This window comes from Poecile atricapillus, chromosome 2, assembly GCF_030490865.1.
Source record: "Poecile atricapillus isolate bPoeAtr1 chromosome 2, bPoeAtr1.hap1, whole genome shotgun sequence".
Lineage (NCBI taxonomy): Eukaryota > Metazoa > Chordata > Aves > Passeriformes > Paridae > Poecile > Poecile atricapillus.
In genome coordinates this window covers 61,007,301-61,033,326 of record NC_081250.1, presented here as the reverse complement: position 1 = coordinate 61,033,326, position 26,026 = coordinate 61,007,301, and the positions used below count along the sequence as shown (strand labels likewise).

At 37.5% G+C, this 26,026-nt stretch overlaps 1 protein-coding gene across 1 annotated transcript in view; it reads left to right on the top strand.

The window, feature by feature from the left end:
- CDKAL1 (CDK5 regulatory subunit associated protein 1 like 1) overlaps positions 1-26,026 on the top strand; it is a 377,070-nt gene that overhangs the window by 122,384 nt on the left and 228,660 nt on the right. The window contains exons 7-8 of the mRNA XM_058831551.1: positions 5,273-5,321; positions 19,316-19,436. Of these exons, the coding sequence (XP_058687534.1) occupies positions 5,273-5,321; positions 19,316-19,436 (170 nt within the window). The remainder of the gene's footprint in view (positions 1-5,272; positions 5,322-19,315; positions 19,437-26,026) is intronic.

Here is a 26,026-nt window from a genome sequence, read left to right as displayed (position 1 = left end):
AGAACTCCAATTCTCCTTCATTCTCTTTCTTTCCTGGAGTAACATCTATCATCAAAGACCTATCACCTTCTGCCATGCACCCTTCACCCAAGGGGAGAGTTTCAGCCTGTTCTTTCATCTGCACAAACCCACACACCCAATCCAGCTTTGCTGCTCTAGAAGGCTCTAACCCCCCTTCCTTTGCTGCTGCTCTCTGAATCAGAAGGTGCAGGTCCCGTGCATGGTGGGGTATGGCAGGCTCTTTGGCCAAGGCCAGCCTGAAGCCAGTGCTTCCCAGAGAAATACATAGCCATGAAAAACCCTCTGCCAAGGCTCCTTGCATTCTCCTGACCTCCAACTAACCCTTTCCCCTGGCTGTTGTACTGTATAAGGCAAGCTTTAAGTAATTTTCTTTTCATATCCAGTTTGAAACTCTGGAATGTGATTAGTGTGAGTGCTGAATGCTCTCAGCAGCAGCACCTAACACTAGGAGCACTGCTATAAAATAGATGGTGCAGCATAAAAAATGCTAAGTGCATTGCAAAAAACAGGCACTTTCTTTCTCAAGCTCTACATCTGTAATTGGTATACACTTTTAAGTTTAATTCCTTATTCCTTCATTTGTAAAATGGTCCAGTGACTATATAAAATCCTCTGGAGCTTTAGCAGTGCCACTGTGAAAGGAAATCACTGTAACCTTACCAAGATGCCCAGTGTCCATACATCCCTATTGCTTTGTCCTCATAAACGAGGAAGATACATTGTATGGTATTCCTGTTCACTTCATAGAAGTTTGGATGATGTTTGCAAAACAGAGATGGTGATACTTGCCTTCTTTGTAGTGTTTATAAGGCCACACTGCATTCAGGATTGCAGTCCTGTTTGCTGCCCTTAACACAGAGCCTTGCATAAATGCAGATATCCAATATGTACTTCATGAAAGTCAAATTTGATGGAATTTTACTCTGAATTATTTGAAGTAGCAGAACTTCTTGGAAAGCATGCTGAAAACCTGAGAACAGGTAGAAACTGTACTTCTGTAACTTATGGCTAAGAATGATTTCATACAAACCTCTTCTGCTTGGCTTTGGCTTTTGAATTCCCATGTTGATATTCAGATAGGACACTTGAACCTGGGAAGTCAGAAAAGAGTGTCACTTAAGCACCTGCTTTTAAACTGAAAATTGGATGTGCAAATTCAAAATGCTCATTTCTACAGCAGTTATGTACTATCCTATGAATCAAAGGGTGTAGCAATTAATTTAGATAAGAATTGTCCTTCAGTTGTGTCAGTGTTTAGCAGTGAAAATAAGTTGTTTATGTGCTTCTCTTGGTTAGTCTCCTTCCCTTTAAAGTCTGTGTAGATCCTCCTCTTGGAATACATTCCTAACCCAGAGTAATGCCCATTATTATGGTCAGTATTGTCAGGAAAGGTTTTAAACACTGATGTTATGCCTCTGAAGCCAGGGTGGCTAGTCACATGCCTTTTGAAGTTATGTATTAAGCCCTAGATTTATCTTGCCTAAGTGCTGTAATTTGAGAGTCTGTTTTGCTCAGCTCTCTTTATGGTCAATGAAGATAATTATCTCTAAAATAATTTAGATTTTTAGAAGACCTGAAGTGCCTTTTGAAGCCATGTATTTCCCTTTTACTGGCTTTAGAGAGGGAATAGGCTGAGTAGTCTTTTAACATCCATCATTTGGCAGAGGTCCCTAAATAAGGTGAGATGAAACTGAGAGTTAGTGAACTGGAGTTAAAATCTTCAGTATTATAAACAGTATGTTCTAATTACCTAAGAGAGATTATTTTATCTATGTAGTGACCATTTTGTTTCTTGACTATGTCAATGAGAATCAATCTGTAGGGTTTTTCCTAGATAAAAAAAAAAGATTATTTCAAGTAGCTATGTATAGATACGTATGCTCACTCCTAGGGTGTTTATATTGGATCTTAGGAAAAAATTCATTATGTAAAGGGTGGTCATGCATTGGACCAGACTACTCAGGGAAATGGTTGAGTCACCATCCCTGGAGGTATTTAAAAGTCATGTAGATATGGTGCTTAGGGATATAGGGTTTAGTGGGGGGCTTGGCAGTGCTGGGTTATTATGGATACAAATGATTGCTGAGCTGTACTTATGCCTAGCTCTGATCCTGCCAGGAGGGGTCAAAGGTTTTTCCTGGCCTTTGTTTCAATTCAGCCTTCATGCTTTGATAAAACTATCTTTATCCTTGCTTTTTCACCAGACAGTTTCCTGCTTTGGCTACTCCTTCATGGGGTTTTGAGCCTTGCCTGTGCTCTTGGCCCATATCAATCTCAGGTCTGATTTGTGGTGATTGAGGGTTTTGGTTTTTTTGTTGTGTTGGGTTTTTTTTGTTGTTGTTTTTTGGTTTTTTGTTGTTGTTTTTGTATAGTTCTATTCAGCTGTCAACTCCATTCTGTTCTGCTCTCGTTCTGTTCACATTCTAAAGGAGAACCATTTGAAATGAACATTAAGTCCAAAATACACTTAACTATGCTGGAAACAAGGTCCCACAAGATCTGGGGCACCAAAAGGGGTGCACTAACCACCCCCAGCAGTGGTGTCCTGGTGTCAGTCCTGGGAGTTGTTTTTTTGAGACACTCTCCAAAGACATGTTGAGGAGTGGTGTAATTTCCCTTCATACACACCAAGATATCTCTGTGCTTCATGGACTTCCTGATGCCTGATGGAGACATTATTGGAGCTCTGCTCTGAAGGTTTACACATATACCACATGTATACCAATCCAGAGCAGAATTGTCTATAAGGTATTAGTGAGATGTGAGGAACAGAATCCAGCAGACCTTTGTATATGCAATAAAATTTATTACTATGACTCTGTAATATTTTTGTCCCTTTTTCATTCCTCACCCCCCTTTTTTTTTTCCAAAATAAGAATCTTCTAAACCTTTCCCTCTTCTCACTTCAGATTCACCTCACATTTTCTAAGATACTTTTATCTTCACAAGTGCAGACTGGAAGCATTCCACATTTTCTTCTTGAGCACTTGTGGCTTTAGCCAAATAATTTCCAATAATTTCAAATGAAAAAAAGTATTTAATGTGGGAAATAACATGTAAGGCAGAACAAACATCCATTTCTAGGTGCAGATCTCATTATTTCTCAGACCTATAATTTTAATTACTTACATGAGCCATCTTCTGGATAGACATATTGAGAATAATTTAATTTATCCAATAAAATGAAGATGTGATATAATGGTTGGTGGGTTTTTTCTATTTTTATTCAACAGGGGATTTGCAGCAATGCAAAAATTCCTCAGATGCACAATGCAGAAAGTAATTGGTGGCTCAGGTTATGAACCACCACAGTTTCTCATATTTTAAATTACTAAAATGGTTATGAACTTAAACAGTCTAGTACTGAGACATATAGCAATAATGTTTTAGATAATATAACACAGACTTTGCTCCCTAACTGTTGTGTAGTTTTAAATGTGTACACTTCTATTTTCAACTGGAATTTTTCTATTTATTTTTTAAACATTTAGTAGAAAGTATGTATTTTGAATATCTTGAGTCATAATTTTTAAAACTATATTCAAAATGGATATGTACAGAAGTATGTAAATATGCATGTGTTCCATATGACTGCTTATGTGTGCTTTCTATACAAGCTGATTGCTATATATGTCAGTATGTCTGTAATGTTAATGCTTGTGATTCAGAAAAATATTTAAAGATATTTATTTTTCAGTAAAATTATTAAAAAGCAGATCTTTGCAGTACTATAAACTAATTTCTAGAGTTCATAACTAATATACTGTATTCAAAAATCTGAAATGATGGACATCCCTGTTTTAAAAGGCTATATTTCAAAAGATTAAAAAAAGAAAAGAAAAACAAAAATGCTTTTACATGGACTTGATCCAACACCCAGACAAGGAACGGAACTGACTCCCACTGACTTCAGTTGGGAATTTAAAATCGGGCTCCAACTTTAGGTGAGCTTTTTTTAAACTTCTATTAGACAGATTGGGAAAATGAATGTGAAATAGACAAGATTGTGCCGTCTTGTATTTACAGGGAGTGACAAACTCAGTGGTTTAGGACCCAGAGACTTAATGGCTTTGATACAAGGGATCCAAGTTCCAGGCTCCTTGATGCAGACCAGGTTCTTCTCCTTAGGTCTCTGCAGCTTGTGCTTTTCTGCTTATTTTGGAAACAAGCTGGAAAAGAAACTCCAAAGAAAAGACTGCTAAAATCATACTAAATCTAATTCATGTAATGTGCAGCTTAGAGAAGCAGTATTTAAAAAGGAATATTTTGGAAAAATTGCAATCTAATTTAAGTGTGGCAAGTTGGCTTTCCTGCATTGTATGTAAATATCTGTAGAAGAATTACACAGAATAAGTGGTTTGGGTGAAAGCTCTGGAAAGAATCTCAGCTTCAAGAATTCCTGAGTGTTTAATTTTGCACTGTTAATGTTGATTCCTTCTACTTTATATGCCAAAATCCCTACAGTGTGTTGGCCATTGACTTTAAATAAAGACTATATATATCTATATATATAGATAAGAATGTATATCTACTAAGAAATAATTGAACTATTTATCTCCTTATTGGTGAATTTTGGCAAATGTAACACTAAAACATAAATTTGTTGTCTTTGTTGCAGATGTTATATAATGGTCATTAAATACTATTCTGTGTTGTGAAAATCATGAGGGCTTTTCTCTTCATTTCCAAACACAGGCTGCTTTAAGTTCAGGAAAATTCTGTTCTGTTCTCTGTGAAGTTCTTAAACTTGACAACTGTATTTTTAATTTTTTCATATGTTCCAGTGTCTTTCCCATCCAGTACCTCATGAATTTTCTCCCCTATACTCTGCCCTGACAGTATCCTCAGCTTTTTGTTATTATCCATTATTTTGCTGTGGAGACTGGGGTGAGGGAGCACTTTGGCTGTTTGAGCCACCCAGATGCTGAGTGCCTGGTTCACCATTGCCTGTCACAGATCATGAACAACACTTAAAGCCTGAACTCTTTTCTAGCTGTTTGGTGATTTTTGCCAAACATATGGGAGCTTGCCATTTTTGAGGACAAAATTTGGTTTAAATTGGGTGGTGAATTTTAAAGTTAGTTATGGCAGATTGGCCAAGATCCACAGAAAATGAAAACTGGCTAATGAATGAAATGAAATGGAAACACAGCCCAGAAGTCTTTACTCCTTCTTAATCCAGAAGACTAGTTACTATGAAAGTATGTCCAGTTGTTGACTACTTAGGTATTTACCTTCTGACTTTTTTTAGGTTCAGCAGATAGATCGTGTAGTAGAAGTTGTGGAGGAAACTATTAAAGGTAAGCATCACACTTGAACTAATTGCAGCTAGTCTGAAACATATAAGCATTAGCAGAAGTGCTGCTGATGTGTCCTTTTTCAACCTAACGCTTGCTTTGTGCTCTAGCGAATGTTTGGGCAGTGCTATACTTTGTCATGCTTTGTTTAAGTGATGATTTCAGAGATGTTTTCTGTCAGGAGCTCTGTGGGCTGTTGGTTTCATAGGTAAATGATATAGAGGAGACTTCAAGAAATCATTTCACAGTGTAGGTTGGTGTAGAGTATTGGATAAAGCTCCTGCACTGTCTTGAGTGTTACTCTTCTACTTTCTTCTGTTTAGCTCTCTGGCATTTTCTTCTTTTCTGATGTTTTGGCTTACCTCCCTGAGCTCTTCTCAGCAGGGCAGATAAATTATCTTCTGGTTTAATGTTCTTTTGTAACTGTTCCTTGTTCTCTCTGGCTTTGTTCATGTGTGTGTACTCTTAGTAGTTTAGTGGAGGAGGGAAAAAACCCAGTATTGTTTCTGCAGCCTGACCAGTAAACATTTGCTGTTAGATAAATATATTTGTCTGGGTCCTTCTGGGTTACCTAAGTTTGTCTCCATTACTTATCAGGCCATAAAAATTACTGTTCCATGAAGCTTTAAATTTTAAGGTTCAGTTTAATTGGCTTTGCTTTCAATATAAACAAGTGTCTAGTCCACAAGACATTGTCAGTAATTTTAATGCTGGAATATGATTTTTTTTTTTTAACTACAGCATGAAAGTTTAAAGCAGTGCAAATTTTTAAAAGGAAAAGAAAGCTTATATCATGAAATTGTGTAGTGTGTATAAGGCTTCTAGTGGTTTGAAGACCTTAAGATTTCATGTTGCTTTGGATGCTTTCAGGAGTGAAACCTTTACTTTTGTGTACTCCCAACCAAAGTTTTCCCCAGATTGTCTTTAACTTATGGCATCTATTTTTTGGGGGGGATACAACCTACTTTACCATACAAAGAAAGAAGAAATAAATTCAGTGCATATTTTTTATTTAATAAGTCAAACTGTTTTCCCCAGAAACATCATGGTGTTCATGACAATATGTTGGAAATGAGGATGCTTAATGATTTTTACAACGGTATTGCAGATCCCTATCTGCTTTTTCCTGCATTTTATTTGTTCTTAAGGGAGTAAGATGATAACCTGGGTCAACATGCCCTCCCTTTACAAAATTTGGCTTTGTAATATTTATACTGACTCCAGATATTACTGCTTTTTTCATAACATAACTACTCAGGTTATGGTGACTGAGTGTTAGATGACTAGAAGGTGTACAAATAATCTAGTAGCAGCTGTTAAAATAATGATTTTCGCTGAATGGATTTTTAGATTGCATTCACATTAATATAATGCTGGAAAATAAGGTTCATAGGAATGTTAATGAACATTTAAACTTTAAAAAGTGTGAATTTTTGGAAATGCTTTTGTTCCTTTCTAGCTTACTAAAAGTGATTTAAATTAGAAAGTGAGCTGCTGAATTCCATACATAGTGCCAATTCCATCAGGGATTAACCAAAAGGTAATGGAATGCAGGATTTCTGAAGTTTTATTGGAAAAAAATAAAGAGAAGCCAGCTCTCCATTTTGAGAGAGACACTGACATACTGGAGAGAGTCAAACAGAGATGGTTAAGTGACTGAGACTGGATCATTTCTCCTCCTAGGACAGTCTGAGAAGGCTCAGGGAGGGTGATCACATCAAAGTATATAAATACCTGAAGAGAAGGTGCAAAGAGAAGTGAAACACCTTTTCAGTGATGCCCACAGCCAGGACCAGAGGCAAAGGGCAAAAAAACCCACAGGAGGTTCCCACTAAACACCAGGAAACACATTTTGACTGTGAGGATGAGCAAGCGCTGGCTCAGGCTGAGGGAGGTGGTAGAGACTTCATCCCTGGCTGTACTCAAATACTGTGAGGACATGGTCCTGGGGAACTGGCTCTCAGTGGCTCTCCTTGAGTCAGAGCATTGGACAAAGCAGTCTCCAGAGGTCCTTTCCAACTGTAACCCATCTGTGACAATAAAATTACAATTGGAAGGAGAATCAAGTTGGCAGAGATCATAGCATACGATAATGGCTTACTTTGGTAAAAGCCAGCCATAAAAATAGGAGCTTTTACTTATATTTCTTTAGTTTACTTAAAGAAGCTGCATTATTTTATGTATTTTGGAATCATCTGCTAATGGAGAAGAATGTGAAGCTCTTTTTTGTTGTGTTTTATGAAGAGTTTAACGTTGAACTTCCATTATCTAAAGTGAAGTAAAATACTGTAGATAATACGACTGATGACTAGAAAATTTTCTTATATAAAATGGATACATGGTAGAAGATTAAATAAGATTAAGATCAAATGAAATGTAACCCTTAGTTTTCAGGAGTCTACATTGTTGGTAACAGCTTCTGAAGCTGCTAATGATTTCAGAAGATGGAGGTGTTGTGGGACCAGGAATTAAACATGAATTCTGAATTCAGAGCCGGCTTGCACCAGAGACTTTTAAGCTGGGTATCTGTCATAGCTGAATGACACATTTTTTTTTACTTTTTTTTTAAAGAAAAGCTAAAGTTGCATGGATGGTGTACTCTAGTGGTGTGGTTATGTATATATTGAAAGCTTAAAAGTGTTATATATTGAATGTTCAAAAAAATATTTGACTGAATAAGTGGAACTTCATAGTGTCTGTGCTCTGTAGGTTGGTCAGCCTGAGTTGTCTGGATTTTCTATCCAAATTTCAAGGTAGAAACAGGTTACCCTGATGCTAGTTTTAAGTCTAAAAGTCTAGCTTTCCCTGGCTTCCCATTTCTTAAGTGGTAGCTTAGTTTTTTCTTGGATGCTTGAATTTTTTCATTTGTAGAAGTTGCAGTTTTTGGGAAGTTTGGAGAAAGAATTTTTTTTTTCTTACCTTTTTTTTTTTTTTTCCCCAAATAGTCATCTTTTCAGTTTTTCATGAAAATGGCTTCCCTGTTGGATTTGGTGGAAGGCTTGTTGTTTTCCCAAAGAAAATTGATTTCTTGGAATTATTTAGAACTGTTTGTATGAAATATAAAAGGGTTTCTTCTAGCTTTTTTTTCCTCATTCTTAAGGGCATTGTCAAGAAGACCTTTTCAGAACAATTCCATTCTGCTGGGTCAAGAGATGGTAGGTACAAGAAATATATCTTTGTGGTGGTCTTTGCCACATATGTGTGAAGACAGTGTAATTGTTAGTTCCCAACTTTCCATCGAGATAATTCTGATAAACACTTTTTATGTGACTTTATCTTTTTATCCTGCTTCATCAGAAAATGAAAAAGAAGGATGTGCACATTTGTTGTTGCACTGACAGCTAAAAGAGAGAGAGAGACTTTTAAGAGGCTCAGTGATTTGTCAATTTTATGCTATCCTAACTTTTATCACAAGTGTTGAATTGAATCTTTGAAATTTCCTAATTAGCAGGTAAATTAGCAGGTAAATTGTCACTTCCAGAAGCAATCTTCAATAGCAGTGCAGTATTTGTATGCAGGTCATGTCTAATTAATATTTATACTGTGTCCTAAGATATATTTTAACTAGAGGCATCTTCACATACTTTTCATATGTGTGGTAATTTATAATCTGAAGTCTCTATACTGTCTGTGAAGAACTAGACAAAATAATTCATTCACAGTCTCAGAACTGAGTTTCTCCAAGTGACAGCCACAATTGTGTAGCCAGTGTGTCTCTCAGTCTTCCTGATAAACAGAATGGTTTTGTCATGCAGGGTTCTGATTTAACAGTTTAGTAAACCTTACTTCATCTGCACATTACCAAAATTTTAAGTCTGGATTACAGCAATTTTTACAACATTAGGGCACCATTCCCGCTCGTGCTTAGTTTTCCAGTAAGGTGTTGTGATTACATAGAATGTAAGGAAAGTATTGCTAAGGAGTTGTGGTGTCTGTGAGCTAGGTGAAAACAGGCCTATAATTGATGTAAAATTTCAGTATAGAATATGAAAGTTATTTGGGATGGTCAGTTTCTGTAGTATGGTCCAATAAGCTGAAGATTTGTCCTTGGTGGGAACTGCAGAATGTCTTTATGGTGACTGTTCAAGTCAGCTTTTTATGAATCACTCTAAAATCTGCCTTTAGAAAAAGTCTGTGTGTGTATACAAGCTTAGCTATAAACAGTTTACAGTATGCAAGAGAATGCATTTGTTCTGTATTTTAAAGGAGAAATGTTAAGTGCTTTATAGAGAAATTCTTCTTTTCTGGCTTTGAGGTCTTCAGAGACTTAGGTCTTTCCCCCTTCCTTTCTAGACATGCTCTCAAATTCCATGTTAATTAGGGGTTTTTGGAGGTGGGAAGCGTGGGACCAGAGTATTTGTGTACAGTCTGCTTTTAGCTTAGGCCTTAGGGAGATGAGGGACATAGGTTGAATTTGGTTTAGTCCATATTGTGTCTGTCTAATGCTTTCACAAAACATAGTTTTACAATAGGTCATTAGACCTGATTATAAAAAACAACCAAAGGAAATTACTTCAGGGTTGAGCCCTTTATACTTAACCTTTATACATAACCTTTCTCAGTTTCAGTCACGTTTACTTGTCTGGTGAAGTTGCCCATCCATTCCCAGTTAAAACATTGACCATTATTTGCTAAATTGTTTAATTGTGCTCATGTGATTGGCAGTTACTGATTCATGATAGTTGCAGTGTCTGTCGGTATGAAAATGAGATAAATGGTACCTATATTATATATAGGCTAAAGTGTAGAGTCTATACTGGATTGTCCACCCGAGAGTGCATGTGTGTGTGTGTATATATATCTATATATATATGTGTGTGTGTGTGTATGTATATGAATGCCAAAATGTTAAACAGGATTGATTGATTGATTGATTTCACTATAATCTGCTGGTAACAGTAGATAAAAAAGTCTCTTTTCAGTTTCTGTGATTGTGGGAAGAGTAGCCTTGACTTAAGAAGCTGATGACAGGCCAAATGAAGAATAAAAACTGGAGGAGTCAGGAGTTCCTATTTGAGGAAAAGTATTATTTGGCTTCCAGTCAGGAAACTGACTGTCTGTGCCAAAGTGCAGCTTAAGGAGGGTCAGAGGGAGGGTAGTGGCCTCATCAAGTCCCTGTTTCTGTCTGCTTTGAAAGGACATAGAAAGGAGGGGGAGGGGAGGAGTGGGGCAGTTTTGGATGGGTTGTTTTATTTATTTCACTGTGTGGTGGGTTAACCTTGTCTGACTGCCAGACCCCCACCCAGCTGCTTTCTTGCTAGCACTCCTCACAAGGGCAGTGGAGAAAATAAGATGGGACAACTTTTGGGTCATGATGAGGACAGGAAGATCACTTACCAGTTACCATCATGGGGAAAACAGACTTGACTTGGGGGAAATTAATTTAATTTATTGCCAGTTAAAAATAGAATAGAGTGGTGAGAAACTATAGCTGCCTTCCCCCACCCCTCTTCTTCCCATGCTCAGCTTCAGTCTCTCATCCCAGACTCCTCCATCTCCTCCCCCTGAGTGGTGCAGGGAGATGAGTGTGGAGGCTGTGGTCAGCCCAACACAGCCCCTCTGTGCTGATTCTGCTTCCCCACATTGTCCTCCTGCTCCAGCCTGGGCCGTTCCTGTGGGCTTTGGGGACCTAAGCACTGCTCCAGCATGGGTCCTTCCAGGGGTGCAGTCCTTCAGGAGCAGGCTGCTCTGGTGTGGGTCCCACAGGCTTGGTGCAGTTGCTGCCAGGAGCCCTGCTCCAGGCTGCTGCTCCCCTGCTCCGCTGCAGGGGGATGTCCTGCTTCACTGTGATCTTCTCCAGGGGCTGCAGGGGAATCCAGTGGGGTGCCTGCAGCACCTCCTGCTTCTTCTCTTTATCCTCCTTCTCTTCTCACCTTGCTGCTCACAGGGCTTTCCTTCACACTTCTCACTGCCAGACAGTTTTTCCCTTTCTTACACCTGTGACAGCTGTGGGGCTCCACCGTGCCCTGTGGCAGAGCTTTTGGAGGCAGCTGGAGCCAGCTGGATCTGGCACTTGGCAGTCCTGGCCTATCCCTGCAGAGGCCCCTGCAGCCAGTACCACGTCTCTAATGCTATTTCTAGGAGGTAGAATTATCTTTTAAACTGAGGTTGTGGAGAACTAAAGGCACTAACTGGAAAAACTGTGTTCTTGAGCACCCTGGTCTAGTGGGAGACGTATCTGCCCATGGCATAGGGGTTGGGACTAGATGATCTTTAGGGTCCTTTGCAACCCCATGGCTATAAATTCTATGATTCTATGAACTTGTGCCAAGGGCTGTGTTTGACAGACTTAAGAAATTTGGGTGGGATTGAAATCATGTTTTCAGTGGGCAATACACAGAATTGCACAATAAGTCAGTAACTTGCAACCATGAGTGTGATTAAGAGATTCACCAATCACTCAAGTGTATGTATCAATTACTGAGGTTAGTGGCATAATGTGGTACATGTCACCTGCCTCTGTTTTGTGTGCCCTGGATTGGAAATTTTGGAGATACTCCTATTTAAACAAAATTATAAATTTTTTGTTATTATCAAAGCACTAAGGGTAAAAACAGTGTTAGCACTCAAAAAAGTAGCTTTTTTTTTATTTTTCCTGTTATTTAAGAACTACTTTGACAACAATATTGGCTTATAAAGGACTTGGCTGGAAGGTTTCCCACTGTATGGTTTTTAAAGGAAGGTTTATTCAGATTCTTCAGTGAGAGCACCGGGTTGTGTTTCGATTGTCCCTTTCTGACTGCTTACTAAAAGTGTGATGTACTGAAAGGTACTGATGAGTTCCAAATAGTAATACCATGGTCTGTGCCACTTTCAGTTCAGAGAGTTCAGCTTTGTAGACTGTAATTTAAATAAAAATATGGAGCATGATTAGGAATATACAGTAATTGTGGAGAAACTATTTCTGCAAAGGCAGTTTTTAATTGCTTATGTAAAACATCGAAAATTATGTGGCTCAATATTAAAATTGTCCCTGCTGGGACAAGAGATTTTTGTTATCATCAACTGGATTTTGCTCTTACAAGAAAAGTTCATTGCTATTTTTGCTGTGTCTGTTCAAATGCTTTTGGGCATGCAGGGACTAATAGGTGTGTGAGATGATCCAGGACTTTAGAAAGGTTTTGTAATCATTTTTCTCAGTGTAGTTATTTCATTGATTTAATTTATAAATCTGATAGAACTGACTATCCCTATTATAACTGTCACTGTTATGACTTTATTTTGTAAGTAGCTCACAGAAACTGAATGGGAGATAAACAGTGCCACAGAAGAAGAAAACAAGCAGTTGGGTGGGAAACAGATTAAAAATCTCAGTAAAATCGCAATTGTGATTCCTCATTGTTAAATGAGCCTGTGATGTGCATGGAAAAGGTGCCTTTTCTTCCAGATCTGTATGTGCTCTTTTCCATGCTTTGAGTGAATGACTATCTTACAGCATCCCTATTTTTCTGTCCTATTCACGTTGGTTAGACTCACTGTATTTAGCTCTGTTAGAGAATCCTTGTGGCTGGTAAATGTAAAAAGTACCTCATGATTTTTCACACAGCAGGAAGTTCAGCTCAGCGTTTCACTCTAAGGCTAAATTTGTTCTGTTCAGGCTGCACACCCCAAAACATTAGGCAAGTTACTTGTGCTGTTGCAGCTGGCTCTGACAATCCTGCTTTCAGCACTTCCCTTCCTCATAATGCAGCCTGTTTTATCTGATTCAAAATGTCTTTTCCCTTGGAAGTTTTCTCTCCAGGATCTCCTGAGGTTTTGAGCAGAATCTTTGATCCTAATCAAATACGTTTCTTCAGAGAGAGGTGAGGATGGAGGGTCAGGGGAACTCTTCCTGTAGTCGATTCTTAGGATTGTCCTGAGCTGTGGAATTGTGGCTGGCATTTTGAGCTCACAGGAGATTTAACGTTCAGGCCCTTTTTCAGAAAGACAATAACATTGCATGATCTCAGAATAAGTAGGGTGAAGCTATTGAATCCTGAAAAAAAAAAAAGGAAATAGTGCCTTAATAAGACATTTCAAGTGCTTTTGCTGTGGGAGCAAAATACCATGGACGTGTCAAAAATGTTCTTGAATACTTATATTTTTAATTTAACTTGGTGAAATTTTTACATGGACAGTAATACCTTGTTAATACCTATCTCTTTTTTGTATGACTTCTTGTACAGTATGGTTTTAGTGCTTACAGACATTGTTATGATTGAGTCATACCCTGGAAACATGCCAAGAATAAAGAGGTTATTGCATGTTTAATGGAGAGAAAGTGATATATGAATTTTAGCAATATGGTACACCTGCAGACCATTTCTACTGAATATCTTGTTTTTGAAATTACATTAAATTAATTTTTAAAAGCTCCTGTCTTCACTGGTGTGACACTCACATTCCAGAGTCTTCCAAAGCAGTATTATTGTTGGATGCTAATTCCAAGTGCAACACTTAGTAGTTCTCTGTATTTCAAGCTAGTTACAAACGTGCTGTAAGCTTAGTAATGCCTGCACATTTCTATGAAGCTTTTTTATTTGGTGTAGAATGGAAAGCAATCTTTTTATGAAAGAGTTTTGAATGCAGAGACTGGATCAAACATACCACCTGCTGTCAGCATCCTAATGGGGCTGGATACTTGGCCCAAGGCATGGTGCGGTGACACACAAGGAAAGAGAAGTAACTCTGACAGTGTTAGTCTGAATTAGTCCCTGTTCCTGCCTACACCAGATGAAGGAGTTTGACTGTTACAGAACATTCCCATCTTCACTGATCCAGAAGAGGAATGATTTATATTAGTTGCTTGGTCAGGATCAGGGCATATACCTTTCAGTTAGGTTTGGCTTTTCTTTGCTCCCTGAATTTACTTGTAACAGGAAATGCCACTGATGACATTCAGGGATGCCAATGTGCTGCTGGCCAGCTGGGGTTGGTTTGGGTGGGAGCATCCACACAGCAGAGTCCTAAACCAATTAGTGTCCTTGTTTTTGCACTTGTGTATGTCTGACAGCATGTGATTGCTCTGGGGAGCTTGGGAATTCCTTTGAAATCAGTCATGTCTGCTGTGGGACAGCATGTTTGTGCTGCAGGGGAGGGAGAAAAGATTGAGAGGAGTTTATGGTCTGCCCTTGCTTGATGCTTCTTTCAGTCTTTATTGCTGCTTTTGGTTCTTCTTTACACTTCTTCCTTTAATTTACTTTTAAGAAATGTATTACTTTGGTTTTCCTTCATGTGCTTTTACCTTCCTTTCCTTAGCTACACTGCTCCTACGTGCTATTTTTTCCAGTGCTAACCTTGAGGAAAGGAAACTTTCTATTCATTAAGAACCAAACAGTGGTGGAAGGAAATGTGTGCAAGAATACACGAAATAGTGCTTAATCCTGTTCCCTAAAGATGCTGGAGAAGATCAGACAGGTTGGTGAGAGACATCTGAGAAGTGCAGAACCGTGCATTGGCAGCTGTGCTGTGAGGAAAAAAGTGTCTTTCAGGAAATGGTGAATAACCTCTAAGCATAGTGATGTAACTGGGAAAGGGAGAGAGTGGGTAACAGAAGAAGCAGAAAACAATAGAAATGGTTGCTGCCAAGGCTGGGGTTTCCTGCATCTTTGAGGATTTTCTGTAAAATCGTGGTTTTGAGCTGCGTGAGGTATCTGCACTGAACTTTGAAGCTAATAGCTAAGAAGTCTGTGTCTGGCTGGGAGCTGTGTTTCAGAGGCACAATGTATAGCTCAGGTGGGGTGTGCAGGGGACCCTCAGTGGGTGCCCTCTTCCATCTTTCAAGCAGCTATAATTTCCCAGCAGTTCTTGAGGGGTCCCAGCCTATGGACAGAGTGAAGCTGACTATTATAATATTGATCTACTAGTACCTGATATAATGCTGATAGCCAGGTAAAGTTTACTAAAATTTACTAAGTCAGGCTACTTGCCCCTGACTTATTCTTGTAATAAATGATGAAAGTACCAGTCCCATTTGAATCTGTTTGCTCCAATATCATTAGCATGCTTCTGTGGTTCTAGGTCACAGGGATATAATGGTAGCCTGAGGTTCACAGGCCATTTAATGCTATAATGTTATGACAAAGAAATTCCATTACCTGTTCCCTTCATATATTTGTATTTCAAGATGGGCCCTTCTCCATACATTTATTATTAAACGTATATGTACATGCCATTAAAATTGTGCTACTTCTTTGTGTCCTTTTTGACAAGTGAAATACCTTGAAAATATTTTCATTTTGCATACTGAATTATCAAACTAGACACATTTAAATGTCCTCTTTTAGACTAACAATGGGATTTAATGTCCTGATTACTTCATTCAAATCTCATCCTTCTTGCAGATAGTACCAAGTAATGTGAACTGCATCTACTGACTTCCATGTAAAGATGAATTTAATATTAAACGGTTCTGCAAACTAGAGAGCTCTGATTAATTTTAAATTGTTCCTAGCTTGATTTCATTTGCACTTGTTGTGAGTGATTCTGCTCTGCAAGTGTCCTTGCTGGACTTGGTTAATACTTCTGTTATGTTGTAATCTGTATTAATTATCTACTAATTAGTGAAAATCTGCTCTGAAGCATGACCTAAACCACTAATTAACTTTTTCAGGTTTTGTTTTATCTTTTCTTAATGGAATTTTATCTGCTGCTAGACTATGTAGAAATAGAAAAGTTATTTTTATAGCAGAAGCAGTTAATAGGCCTAGATCATTTAGGCTTTCCTATCTAACCTGACTAGATCTGTTTGTCTTTAAGCTGTGTTTCAAAGCTTGCATTGTAGAGTGAGCCCTCAAAAAACGAGTGGTGTTTGATATCTGAGATGGAGCACTCATCATTATGGTAATAGACTTGTGATTAACTCAGTTTTCAAGAATGTTGTACAAAACTTAAAAAAAAATAAAAAGGAAAGAAACAAAATAAACATGAAAAGAAAGACTCCTTTTAAATTTGGGACACCTGCTTTGCTTAGGTAAGTTATGCAACCTGTAAAGTCAGAGAGAAGGTAACTTAATCACTTAAAATGCTTTAGAAGTAAAGCTTAATTGCAGTGTTTTGTCCCCTTCTAAGCTTTGAGAGGAGGTCATGAATGAGATTTAGAATTACTCCTTTTTCTGTTAAGCCTGATGTTGGTCTGGGCTTAATAGTGCTGGTTAGACAATCTAAAAAAAAGTTAGCTTTTTCCTAGTCGAAGATGGCAAAATACTTATTTTTAAGTTTCCCTTAAATAAGTATGAGGAAAAAAAGATCTACAGCATGTGAAAAAGTATGATTCACTGTTGATCAAGTTATGTTTTATTAATAGTAACAATTCTGTAAACAGATGCTTTAGTGATTACTTAAAATGAAACAAAATAGTCCTTGTATGGAGTAGGGGAAAAAGGATTTAAGGTCACGAACACTGTAATTGAGGGGGTTTACTTCTGAAGAAAAATAATTAAGTGTGCCTGCCACACAGGTCACAGTAGTTGGATGTGTGTGTGTCGCTTTCTGGGAGCATTAAAGTCTCTGCTAAAAGTCATCTCCCACTAGAGGCATTTTTTTAGCCTCTAGTGTCTGGACTGAAAAGTACAGGGATGTTGTTATTCTTGAGTACCCCGCAGGTCTTACAAGCCTCATATTAATTCGAACTGCAGTGTCCTTCAGGAGGAATATGAGAAGTGTATTCTATGTGAGAATAAGCTGCTATATTTGATTGCCAGGCCACAGATTTCCTGAGCTCGGGTTCAGGGCTGGGGTGGGTGTTAGCATTCAGGGGAACGCGTGTGAGATGGTCACAGAGCTGGGGTTTCTTTCCTGAATAAAGGAAATCTCTGGCAATAGAAGATGATCAATCTTATTCTCCCTATAAGTTATATTCTATCTGTGCAATGTCCTGATCTTGTGAGGTGTTTTTGGGGGTGGTTGCCTGTTTGAGTAATGCTCTAAGTATGAGAAAGGTGAGCTAAATTCCTGTTAGAGAGCAGTAACTCACATGGCTTCTCTTTGTGAGTGTCCGTGTTCTGAGGAGATGAGTCCTCTCTGGTTCTGCACTCTGACACATTACTTGGGGAGGGGAGCAGTTTGGTTTTGTGGCTTGTTGTTTCTATTTTGTTTTTTAAACTTAAGAATGGCGGTTTGACCCCAGTTCTAAGTGTGAGGATTTTAAATTTTGGGAAACTTGTTGTTGTTAAGCCTGATTGTTTTAAAACTACTGTGAATGGTTCCACTGTATTTACAGCCATAAATCCAAATGCACCTTTAATACAGCAATGTAGCTGAATATTTTAAAAATGGATAAACTGGTTTATTTCAAATAAACCCCAGTATTAAGAAATACAAAAAGGAATGTTCTCTGTTTCTGGTTTAAGGCACTCACTTTTGTTATACAAGTAAATAAAATGGTGCCATGCTCGCAGCTCCTCAATGAAGCATTAAATTAGAAAATAACTGATGGTATTGTGAAACAAGGATATTGCTTTTATTCTCAGGAAAAGGTAGAAGTGAGTAATTTAGCAAATGCTAGTAGCACAAGCACCATATTACTAAACTCACCACAGGATGTAATGAAATTTTTGTCAAATGCAACTGCAGAAGTAATGCCTTTTGTTTCCTGTCGACATTTTGATGTCTTCTATCATTATTAACCATTATGTCTCCTAATGGTATTAACATTTATTCTATCAGGTCAGTCCTGCTCACTTGTTCATTAGATCACATTTTTGATTTAGAATTTTTATGTATCTTTAAATAAACTTGAGGAAGATGTTATTCTAGAAGTAGTTGAGTTTTTTCCAGGCTGTTGTTGCCATACCAAGGAAATTAATTAAGAGCATGAATTCCACATTATTCAAAAATTAATTTATGACTCCTCAAAACAGGCAGGGAGGGAAGGCTTTGACTGATGAAGGAATTAATTTTGTAAATATCTTGGTAATGTAAGTTAGGAGCTTTGATGTAATACAGTTTTTAATTGATTTGAATTGGTCATAGGCTTTGCTGTGCTAGATATAACTCAACTCGTACTCTATAGTTTCATGCATTCCTTTCACACCCCTCCTGTTTTAAGGTTAGTTTTTTCTTTCCTGAAATATTTGGCAGATTGAAGCTGTAGGGTTTACTATCAGGGAGTTTTCCAAGTTCAACAGACACATACTTTCTCTTCCTTCCAGTTTGAGTTGTGGTTTTCCAACTCTGTTCGGGTATCTACAATTAGCTTTCATTTGCTGTCTCTCACCTGCCTGTTCTAGGCTTTTTGGAGTAAATTGTACAAGTTTTACACTTATAACTTGGGGACACTTTAGTCTACCTTATGCAATAATACACACATACTTCTCACTTCAAAATATCAGCGAACCCTGTCATTTGTGCTCTTTAAATATAGGACTTGTCGTGGTATGACTGATGTTGTAAGCAGTTGGTGAAATTATTTGTATTTTACTCTCTGAATATAAATGGCTTCAGGAAAGTAGTTGTGAGGCAGTTTTCTGACCTGCAGTTGTCCTGGTGTGGGAGGAATATGTGCAAATCTTGGTAGTCAGCTTCGCCATGGACATGTGAGGATATGCTTCACAGCACTTTCAGACTTTCACAGTCAGGTAACCTTGAAATGTATTGGTTCTCCATATAATAAGCTAACAAAGTATTTAGTTGTTTATTACCTACTAATTTAGGTTTGAATGAAATTTTTGGGAAGAGTCTTTTGATCCTGCCGTACAACTCATTTAAATATTATTGCTATGTTGTTATTTGCTAGAGAATCTGAAAATGAGACTGCTTAGATAATTTTAATCATATAAAACTGAAAATGCAAGTGTGAAAAGATAATTGGATGAAATAATTTGCTCATTTTAAGATGATTTATTTTACCTGTCAGTGTCTCCTTTTAAATGCTCCAGCTGGTGGAAATATATTATTACATCTCATTCTCATTTTCAGTCTTTGAAATATAAACACTACTTCTGAAGAAGAGCAAATCAAAACAACTATGATGAGATTTGTTCTTTGTAATGACTGCATTTTTTTTGTTTAATTTGAAGGTCATTCCGTGAGACTGCTGGGTCAGAAAAAGGATAATGGAAAACGTTTGGGGGGAGCCCGACTGGATTTGCCAAAGATTAGGAAGAATCCACTGATAGAAATAATTTCCATCAATACAGGGTAAGAATCTTCCAAACTTACAGAACATTCAGTACTGCAGAGAAATTCCTTTTATCTCTTTCTGCAGGTCTAGTGTACTACTCCTAAGCTACCCAGAAGGAGGCAGGAATTTACCACTTTTAAATAGTTTAAGATGTTAACTTACATTTGTTTTGGAAAATAAATCCTTGCTTATTTGGTTACAAGAAGAAAAGAGCATTTATAGGGTTTTTTTCATTCTGTGTTTTTTGATTTCTAAGATAGTGGTTCCAGAATATTGTTAGTGACTTATTATGATCTGTAAACATTGTTAAGATCTGTCTGATGTGATTGTCAGCCCCGATGTACTAATGACTAAATTAGATACAGTTACTTCTGTCTTGCTCCTCTAACCTGTTTGTAAAGAGTCATCACTCATATATTTCATTTTTATATTCTTTTGAACAAGCTATTCTCTCCTGTCAATCACCTCTGGATGCCCATTTCCCCATAAGATTACAAGTATTTTTCTGTTCCGTACTCCTACTTTGAGGAATTCTATTTTAATCTTCCTTCCCTTGCTGCTTTCCTTTTAACAAGGCCAGTTGTTATCCTTCCATTTTGTCAATTTATTAAAAAAAAGAAAGAAGGAACAACAAAAGTCACACAAGTCCTCTTCTGATTTTCTCATCTTCTCCAGCTTATGTAGTAATTTCCCTGGTGGTTAAATTTAAAATGCATTGCTCTGGGCATCCCAGGTAGGTGTGAAATTACTGCCTAGAATGAAAAAAAAAAAAGTGGTGTATTTAAGTTCTGAGTTTAGATTAGCATGTTCATAAACATTTCATAGAGGAGTTTTGATAATATAGTCTTTCTTACTTCACTGTCTTTTAGTAATGTGTCCTTCATAATTGCTATGAAGTCCAGTGTGCTGTTTAGGTCAGAATATCAGTTCAAGGCTTAGTGTGGTTACTTTTTCTTCCTCTGACTTCTGGTAAATCTAGGGGTGACATTTTGTCATAGTGCTGAATTATAATACCTTTTTAAACTGCATTTTTGTTCATGGTTTGGTTTTGAAGTCTGGTTATAAGCTCTTCAGTGCAGTTACTTCAAGTGTTATAAATTCTTTACCTTATCTTCTTTCCAGTGAACATCTTGTTTGTGCCCATCAAAATCCTTTTCATGATTAAAACCATTTTTTTACATTTGGCTGTGTCTGACTTTCAGATGGTAAAAAATTTCCTTTAATATGTATCATAGTATAATGTTACAATATCTTTCTTGTTGTAAATGTTGTCAAGGTTGTAAGCTAATTGAGCTATGGTCTTGTTCATATCTTTTAATGTATAGTAGTAATGTATCTTAAATTAATTTAAGATAGGAAAATTAGAAATACTATTATTTCAAATATCAGGTTATTACTAGTTTAATTACAGGGGTACTTTAAGTACAAGGGTACTGTAGGGTATAAACACTTAGCATTAGGTGACTCATGAGGGTAGCAACAATTTGAAACTTTTTAAAAATATATTTTTAACAGATTATATTTTTTTACTGGGTTTTGAAAAAACAATTACTTCCCAAATTGACCAAGCTGCAGACTGTTAACATCTCCTAAGAAGTTATTCTCAGAAACCCTGTCCTGTATAACCTGATACAAACAAATATTATGTTGTGTAGTTCTTGCTGTTCTCAGGTCAATTTTAATATCTATTTTCTACCATAAGATAATATAAAAAAATACTGGAAACCGCAAAAATGTATCTATTTCATGGAGAAAAAAGTAAAATATGTCTTGAAAAGGCCAAAGCATTCTTAAAGCCTCAAACAAACAAGTTAGTTGTATAAGACAGCTAAATTAACTACTGTTTCAATCTGTGTTATATAGCCTGCTTTTCTCTCCTGAAATACAGATTCTTAGGTTTTCCTGTCTTTGTCTTCCCTTTTCCTCTTCTCAGCCTCTCCAGCTGTGTGTCGTAGGTGACTTTTTTGCGTATTGGTTTGGGTTTGAAATAACACAGCGTAGCTTTAAAAGGCAGCAGTGCTCAGCAGTTTCTGAAAATTTAAAAATGTAATGAACGAAGAACAAGACATAGAATGTATTAATCACTGTGATTTGACTGTGCTAATTTTATCAGCTTTGCCTTAGTAGTCTTGTTATGTCAAGTTTTAGTACCAACACCACATTGGACCTGAGTTTTCTCTGTGTAAAGACTGGAGAAATCTTTGAAGACTATTTTATGGTACAGTGATCTTTATTAAGATGTGAATTTGGATCAGACTAAGTCGTCTTAAAATAGTAAAATATACTTTGTTAAAAATAGTGTTTTCCTTTTTTGAATTATTTTTGTCTGATACTGTTAGATGATAAGCACTTGGGAGCAGCATGATCAGGGTGCCATGGGGCCCGAGTATGGGGCAAAGCTGGGGGCTGGTAGTAGGACCCATGAGCAGTCCCAGACATGGAAAATTCCATAATCACAGAATATGCTGCATTGGAAGGGACCCACAAGGATCATAGAGTCCAACTCTTAGCCCTGCACATGGCAGCCCTAAGAGTCACACCACATGCCTGGGTGGTGAAATGGTCACTCACAGCCTGGGTCTTTCCAGGGGCTCCAGTGTGGATCAAAAGGATATGAGGTGGAGACAGGCCTAGGGAGAGGAGTACAAATAATGCAGGTCTGAGGAGAAGAGTGCAGGGCTGGAGGCAGGCAGGTTAAGCTCAAGGCAGGTCTGAGAAGAAAAGCCAGAGCTTCACTGGGGCTCCGGGTGCAGCACAGTGGGCTGTGGAGGCAGCGGCTGAGGCTGGGCAGGTCAGCGAGGGCCTGGGAGTCGTCACGGGGCTGTGACAGGTGGTGCTGAATTACCACTTCCAGCTGGGGTTTCAATGAAACCTTGGACTCCTCTGTAATTCTGTGGGGGAAGAAAAGGCTTATTGGAGCATGTATATTCCCTCCTCCCCAATGCACTGGAGTCTTCCATGGCTCATGTTAACCCCTTTCCCTCTCCAGCAGGATGAATTCCTTTATGTACATGGACATCTGCCAGCTGGAACTATTCTTCGGGGTTCAGAAGGACCGCTTGATTTTTGGGAGTCTCCAGAAATGCCGATTGTTAAGATATCTCTCATACCCATACATCTGTGTCTTTGTTTCTTAACTCAAGATGGTGTCGAATTTGGTAGTTTTGACTTGAGACTTCTTTGATTGATTCCGTCTTCTCTCAGAAATGGAGGAAGAAAAATTCCTGACCCAAAGACTTCTGTTCTTGTATAGTAGCTGTGAACTTTTTTTGTACTTGTCCAAGCTCAAATGCATGGCTACATATGCACATGTCCCTCTGTGGTTGTTTTTCCCAGACTGCTGCTGTACATGAGTGTCCTCAGCTGTTTGCATAAATCATACCTGTCCTATCAAAGGACAGACATATTGTGTCTCCACTACACTTTGCAGTCTGTAATAATAATAATTATTAAAAATAAACCAAAACAACCCTCCCCGGCTGTGGAGTATCTGTGAAGATCAGGTGCTACTTCTGTCAGTCGTGAGCCAGTTCAGAGGTTTTACACAGCGCCATGTTTGTCCCTAAAAATGTGTTGCTCTGCCTTTAGAGGGACCTGTGTCTTGTTCAGTGTTTGGCACTCTTTTTAATTTAGATTTTTTTTTTCTTTTAAAGCAATGGACAGTTTTTTCCTACTAATTTTGATTGTCCTGAGGGTTGATGTTTTCTCATTGAGAAATCCAACCTATTTGTTTAATTTACTGTGACAGTTGGTGGTTTCTGTCAACAGACTATGACTCTAGAGAAAAGTTCCTGTCCCAGGAGTGACATGTTTCAGAGTTTCCAAGTATGTTTGCAGAGTTACCGGAATGGAGGCACAAGAGATTTACCACACTGACACACAAAGATATGTTAGTGACTCTTCATTTTTCCATATGCAGATACATAAGAAGTCTTTACCATCCCAGTATCCCAGACAAGCTGTAGATTGGCCTCTGTAATGTCCCTGTAAGAAATAAGTGACCTTTTCTTCCTGTATTGTTTGGTTTCTCTGCTATTGCTTAGGAAACAAGTTGCAATATTTTTCAAGTCAATTATTATTGGTTTTTTTTCCTATGGAACAGGCAGTTAAAAACCAGGGATTGTCACAATGCCCAGATAGCTGTCTTTATCTTAATTCTGTAGTGGTATTAGTAGACCTGAACCTAGAAGCAGTGGTTTGTTGCTGTACTCCAAAATAATTTTCATCTTTGAACTAAGGACGTTTGGTTAAATCTCTTCCAATTTTATTTATGTAATAAGCATTGTACAGGTCATCATCTTACTGGAACAAGGCAGGTAATAGTAGTAGAAAAGCATGTTAAATGCTGCTTGGAAAAAAGACATATTTTTAAACTAATCTCCTAATGTGATTATTCTGTTAATTTGAAGTAAGAAAGAGAAATATTCTCAAATTAATCTTGTATTACAGCATCATTTAAGTCTAGGTAAAAATATTTTTCTCCATGTGGTCTCATCTTCATTAGTGCCATTTCATAACCCATGTAGCCACCTAGACAGGTCTCTTTAATGGGATCAAGACTTGTTTTTCCACATGTTAATTAATTCTCCATCTGCTTTGTAGCTTGGACTATTACTCATGTATCTTTGTTGTTGGTTCAACTTGAGTTCCCTTATTACAACTCACATACATTCAAATATTACTTAATTTGTGCTTTTTCTGGGCACCTGGGAAGCATGAGAAGAGTGTAGTACCACCTGAATGAGCCCACACTAGAATTTCCTGGTGGGTAGGTTTGCACATAGGTCTGCTGCAGTACTTTCTGAAACTTCTTTTTGAAGTTTCCACCCCTCCTAATGGAGCAGGCAAGTTATTACACTGCTCATATGACTGGCTAGAGAAGAATTAAAACACACTGAATTGGGGAATTCAAAACCAAAAGGAGCATAGCAATGTACATGCATGTATTAGACTAGATTATTCCTGCAGTGCTGGAGCATGTTGCAGAAGACCAGCATGTTACTTTATCTCAGAAAGATTTTCAGATCTGCTTTTGTGTATTAAATGCTAATTAAAGCATAACACTTCAAGCTTAGTACTCTGTGTTGATGAACTACGACCTTTTTCCTTGTGGGACAGCCCCTGCTAACAAAGTTTATGTTGAGAGTGAGTATACATAGTAGTGCTTAGAAGCTTGATGCATCCTGTAGTTTTGTAGGGTGTTTTAAGTCATGTTATCTAGTGGTGGTCATTCAAAGTGTTTCTAAGCTGTCAAAGGGTCAGAATCAAGCAGAATTTAAAAAAAAAAAAAAAAAAAAGTTGTTTTACATACAGATCTCAGTTTACATTATGAATCAAGTGACCAAAAATTTAGCATTAAAAAGAAGCTAAAGAGTTACTACTGTCGATCCTGATTTTCCAAGCAGGAATATTTCCCTGATTATGTTCTATGAAAGGTTAAAATTCTATTTCATTATCATTTTCTATTGTGATCAGATTTTTCAGTTTTATAAATTGTGGACTATGAAAATTGAATTTTCTCCAAGAGCTGCATTTACTTTGTATGAGATCATGTAATAATTTTTCAATATATTTAATTTCAGCATTGTTATATATTGAATATATAAAATACCCAGGAGTTTTATTGTCCCTGAAAGTGTAGGTAATTTGGGTTTTGGTATTTTTGAGGAGTTTTTTAGTTGTTGTTTTTTTTGTTTGGTTATTGTTGTTTTTTGGCGTTTTTTTGTTTTGGGTTTGTTTTTTTTGTGGCGTTCAGCAAACATCAGGTACACCTGTAGGTCCACATTTGAAAATGCTTTGTATGTTCACATCACTTCTGATTTCTTTGTAACAGGGATGAATTTTCTGGAGTCACCATCTTGAAACCATATCTAAATATCTTTGATTTCTCAGATAAGGATGTTGTGGCTTAAGTGTGAGAGCATGTGAAGCCAGTGCCTTTCTGTGCTGAAATTCGTGGGATATTTCAGTAGTAATTCATCAGTTCAGCAGAACAAGATATTTCTTTGGCTTTCTGTGTTTACTCTTGTGAACTGAAATCTATTCCTTAGTACAAAGTTATCTGTAGATAAAAATATATATAGAGATGGAAAATTAAAATATTTCTGGTGTGTGAAAAATTGGATCACCTACTGTTTGAGAGTGATAGACTTGCTTTTTTGGCAACTGCTTGTGTATTTTTGTCTGTCCAGCTATGACACAATGCTTTCAAGTTGCCTTCTAAAATATTGCTGTCCCCATTTTGAATGGAGTGAGTCTGAATTACAAATCTGCTCATATTTTGCAAAAATCTTTGACTGAGTACTTAAAAGGATGAATTACACATCTTCCATTTACCTATTTTAGTTTGTTTATTGATAACATGCACATTTTCTGTATTTAAATGTTTTGCTTTTCAAGGTACTCATGGAAGTGATGCTGAAGTCAAAAGACTATTTTGATTTTTAGAATACAAGATGAAAACATGTTTTGATTTGCATTCATTATTATTCTTGGAGGGGCCAAATAGTATTTCTTTGGATTACAATAATACAGTTAGTATATAATTACATGTTACATGAACAAAAATTGTATTTACTTCTAGTGGAGTTCAAAGTAAACACTTAGA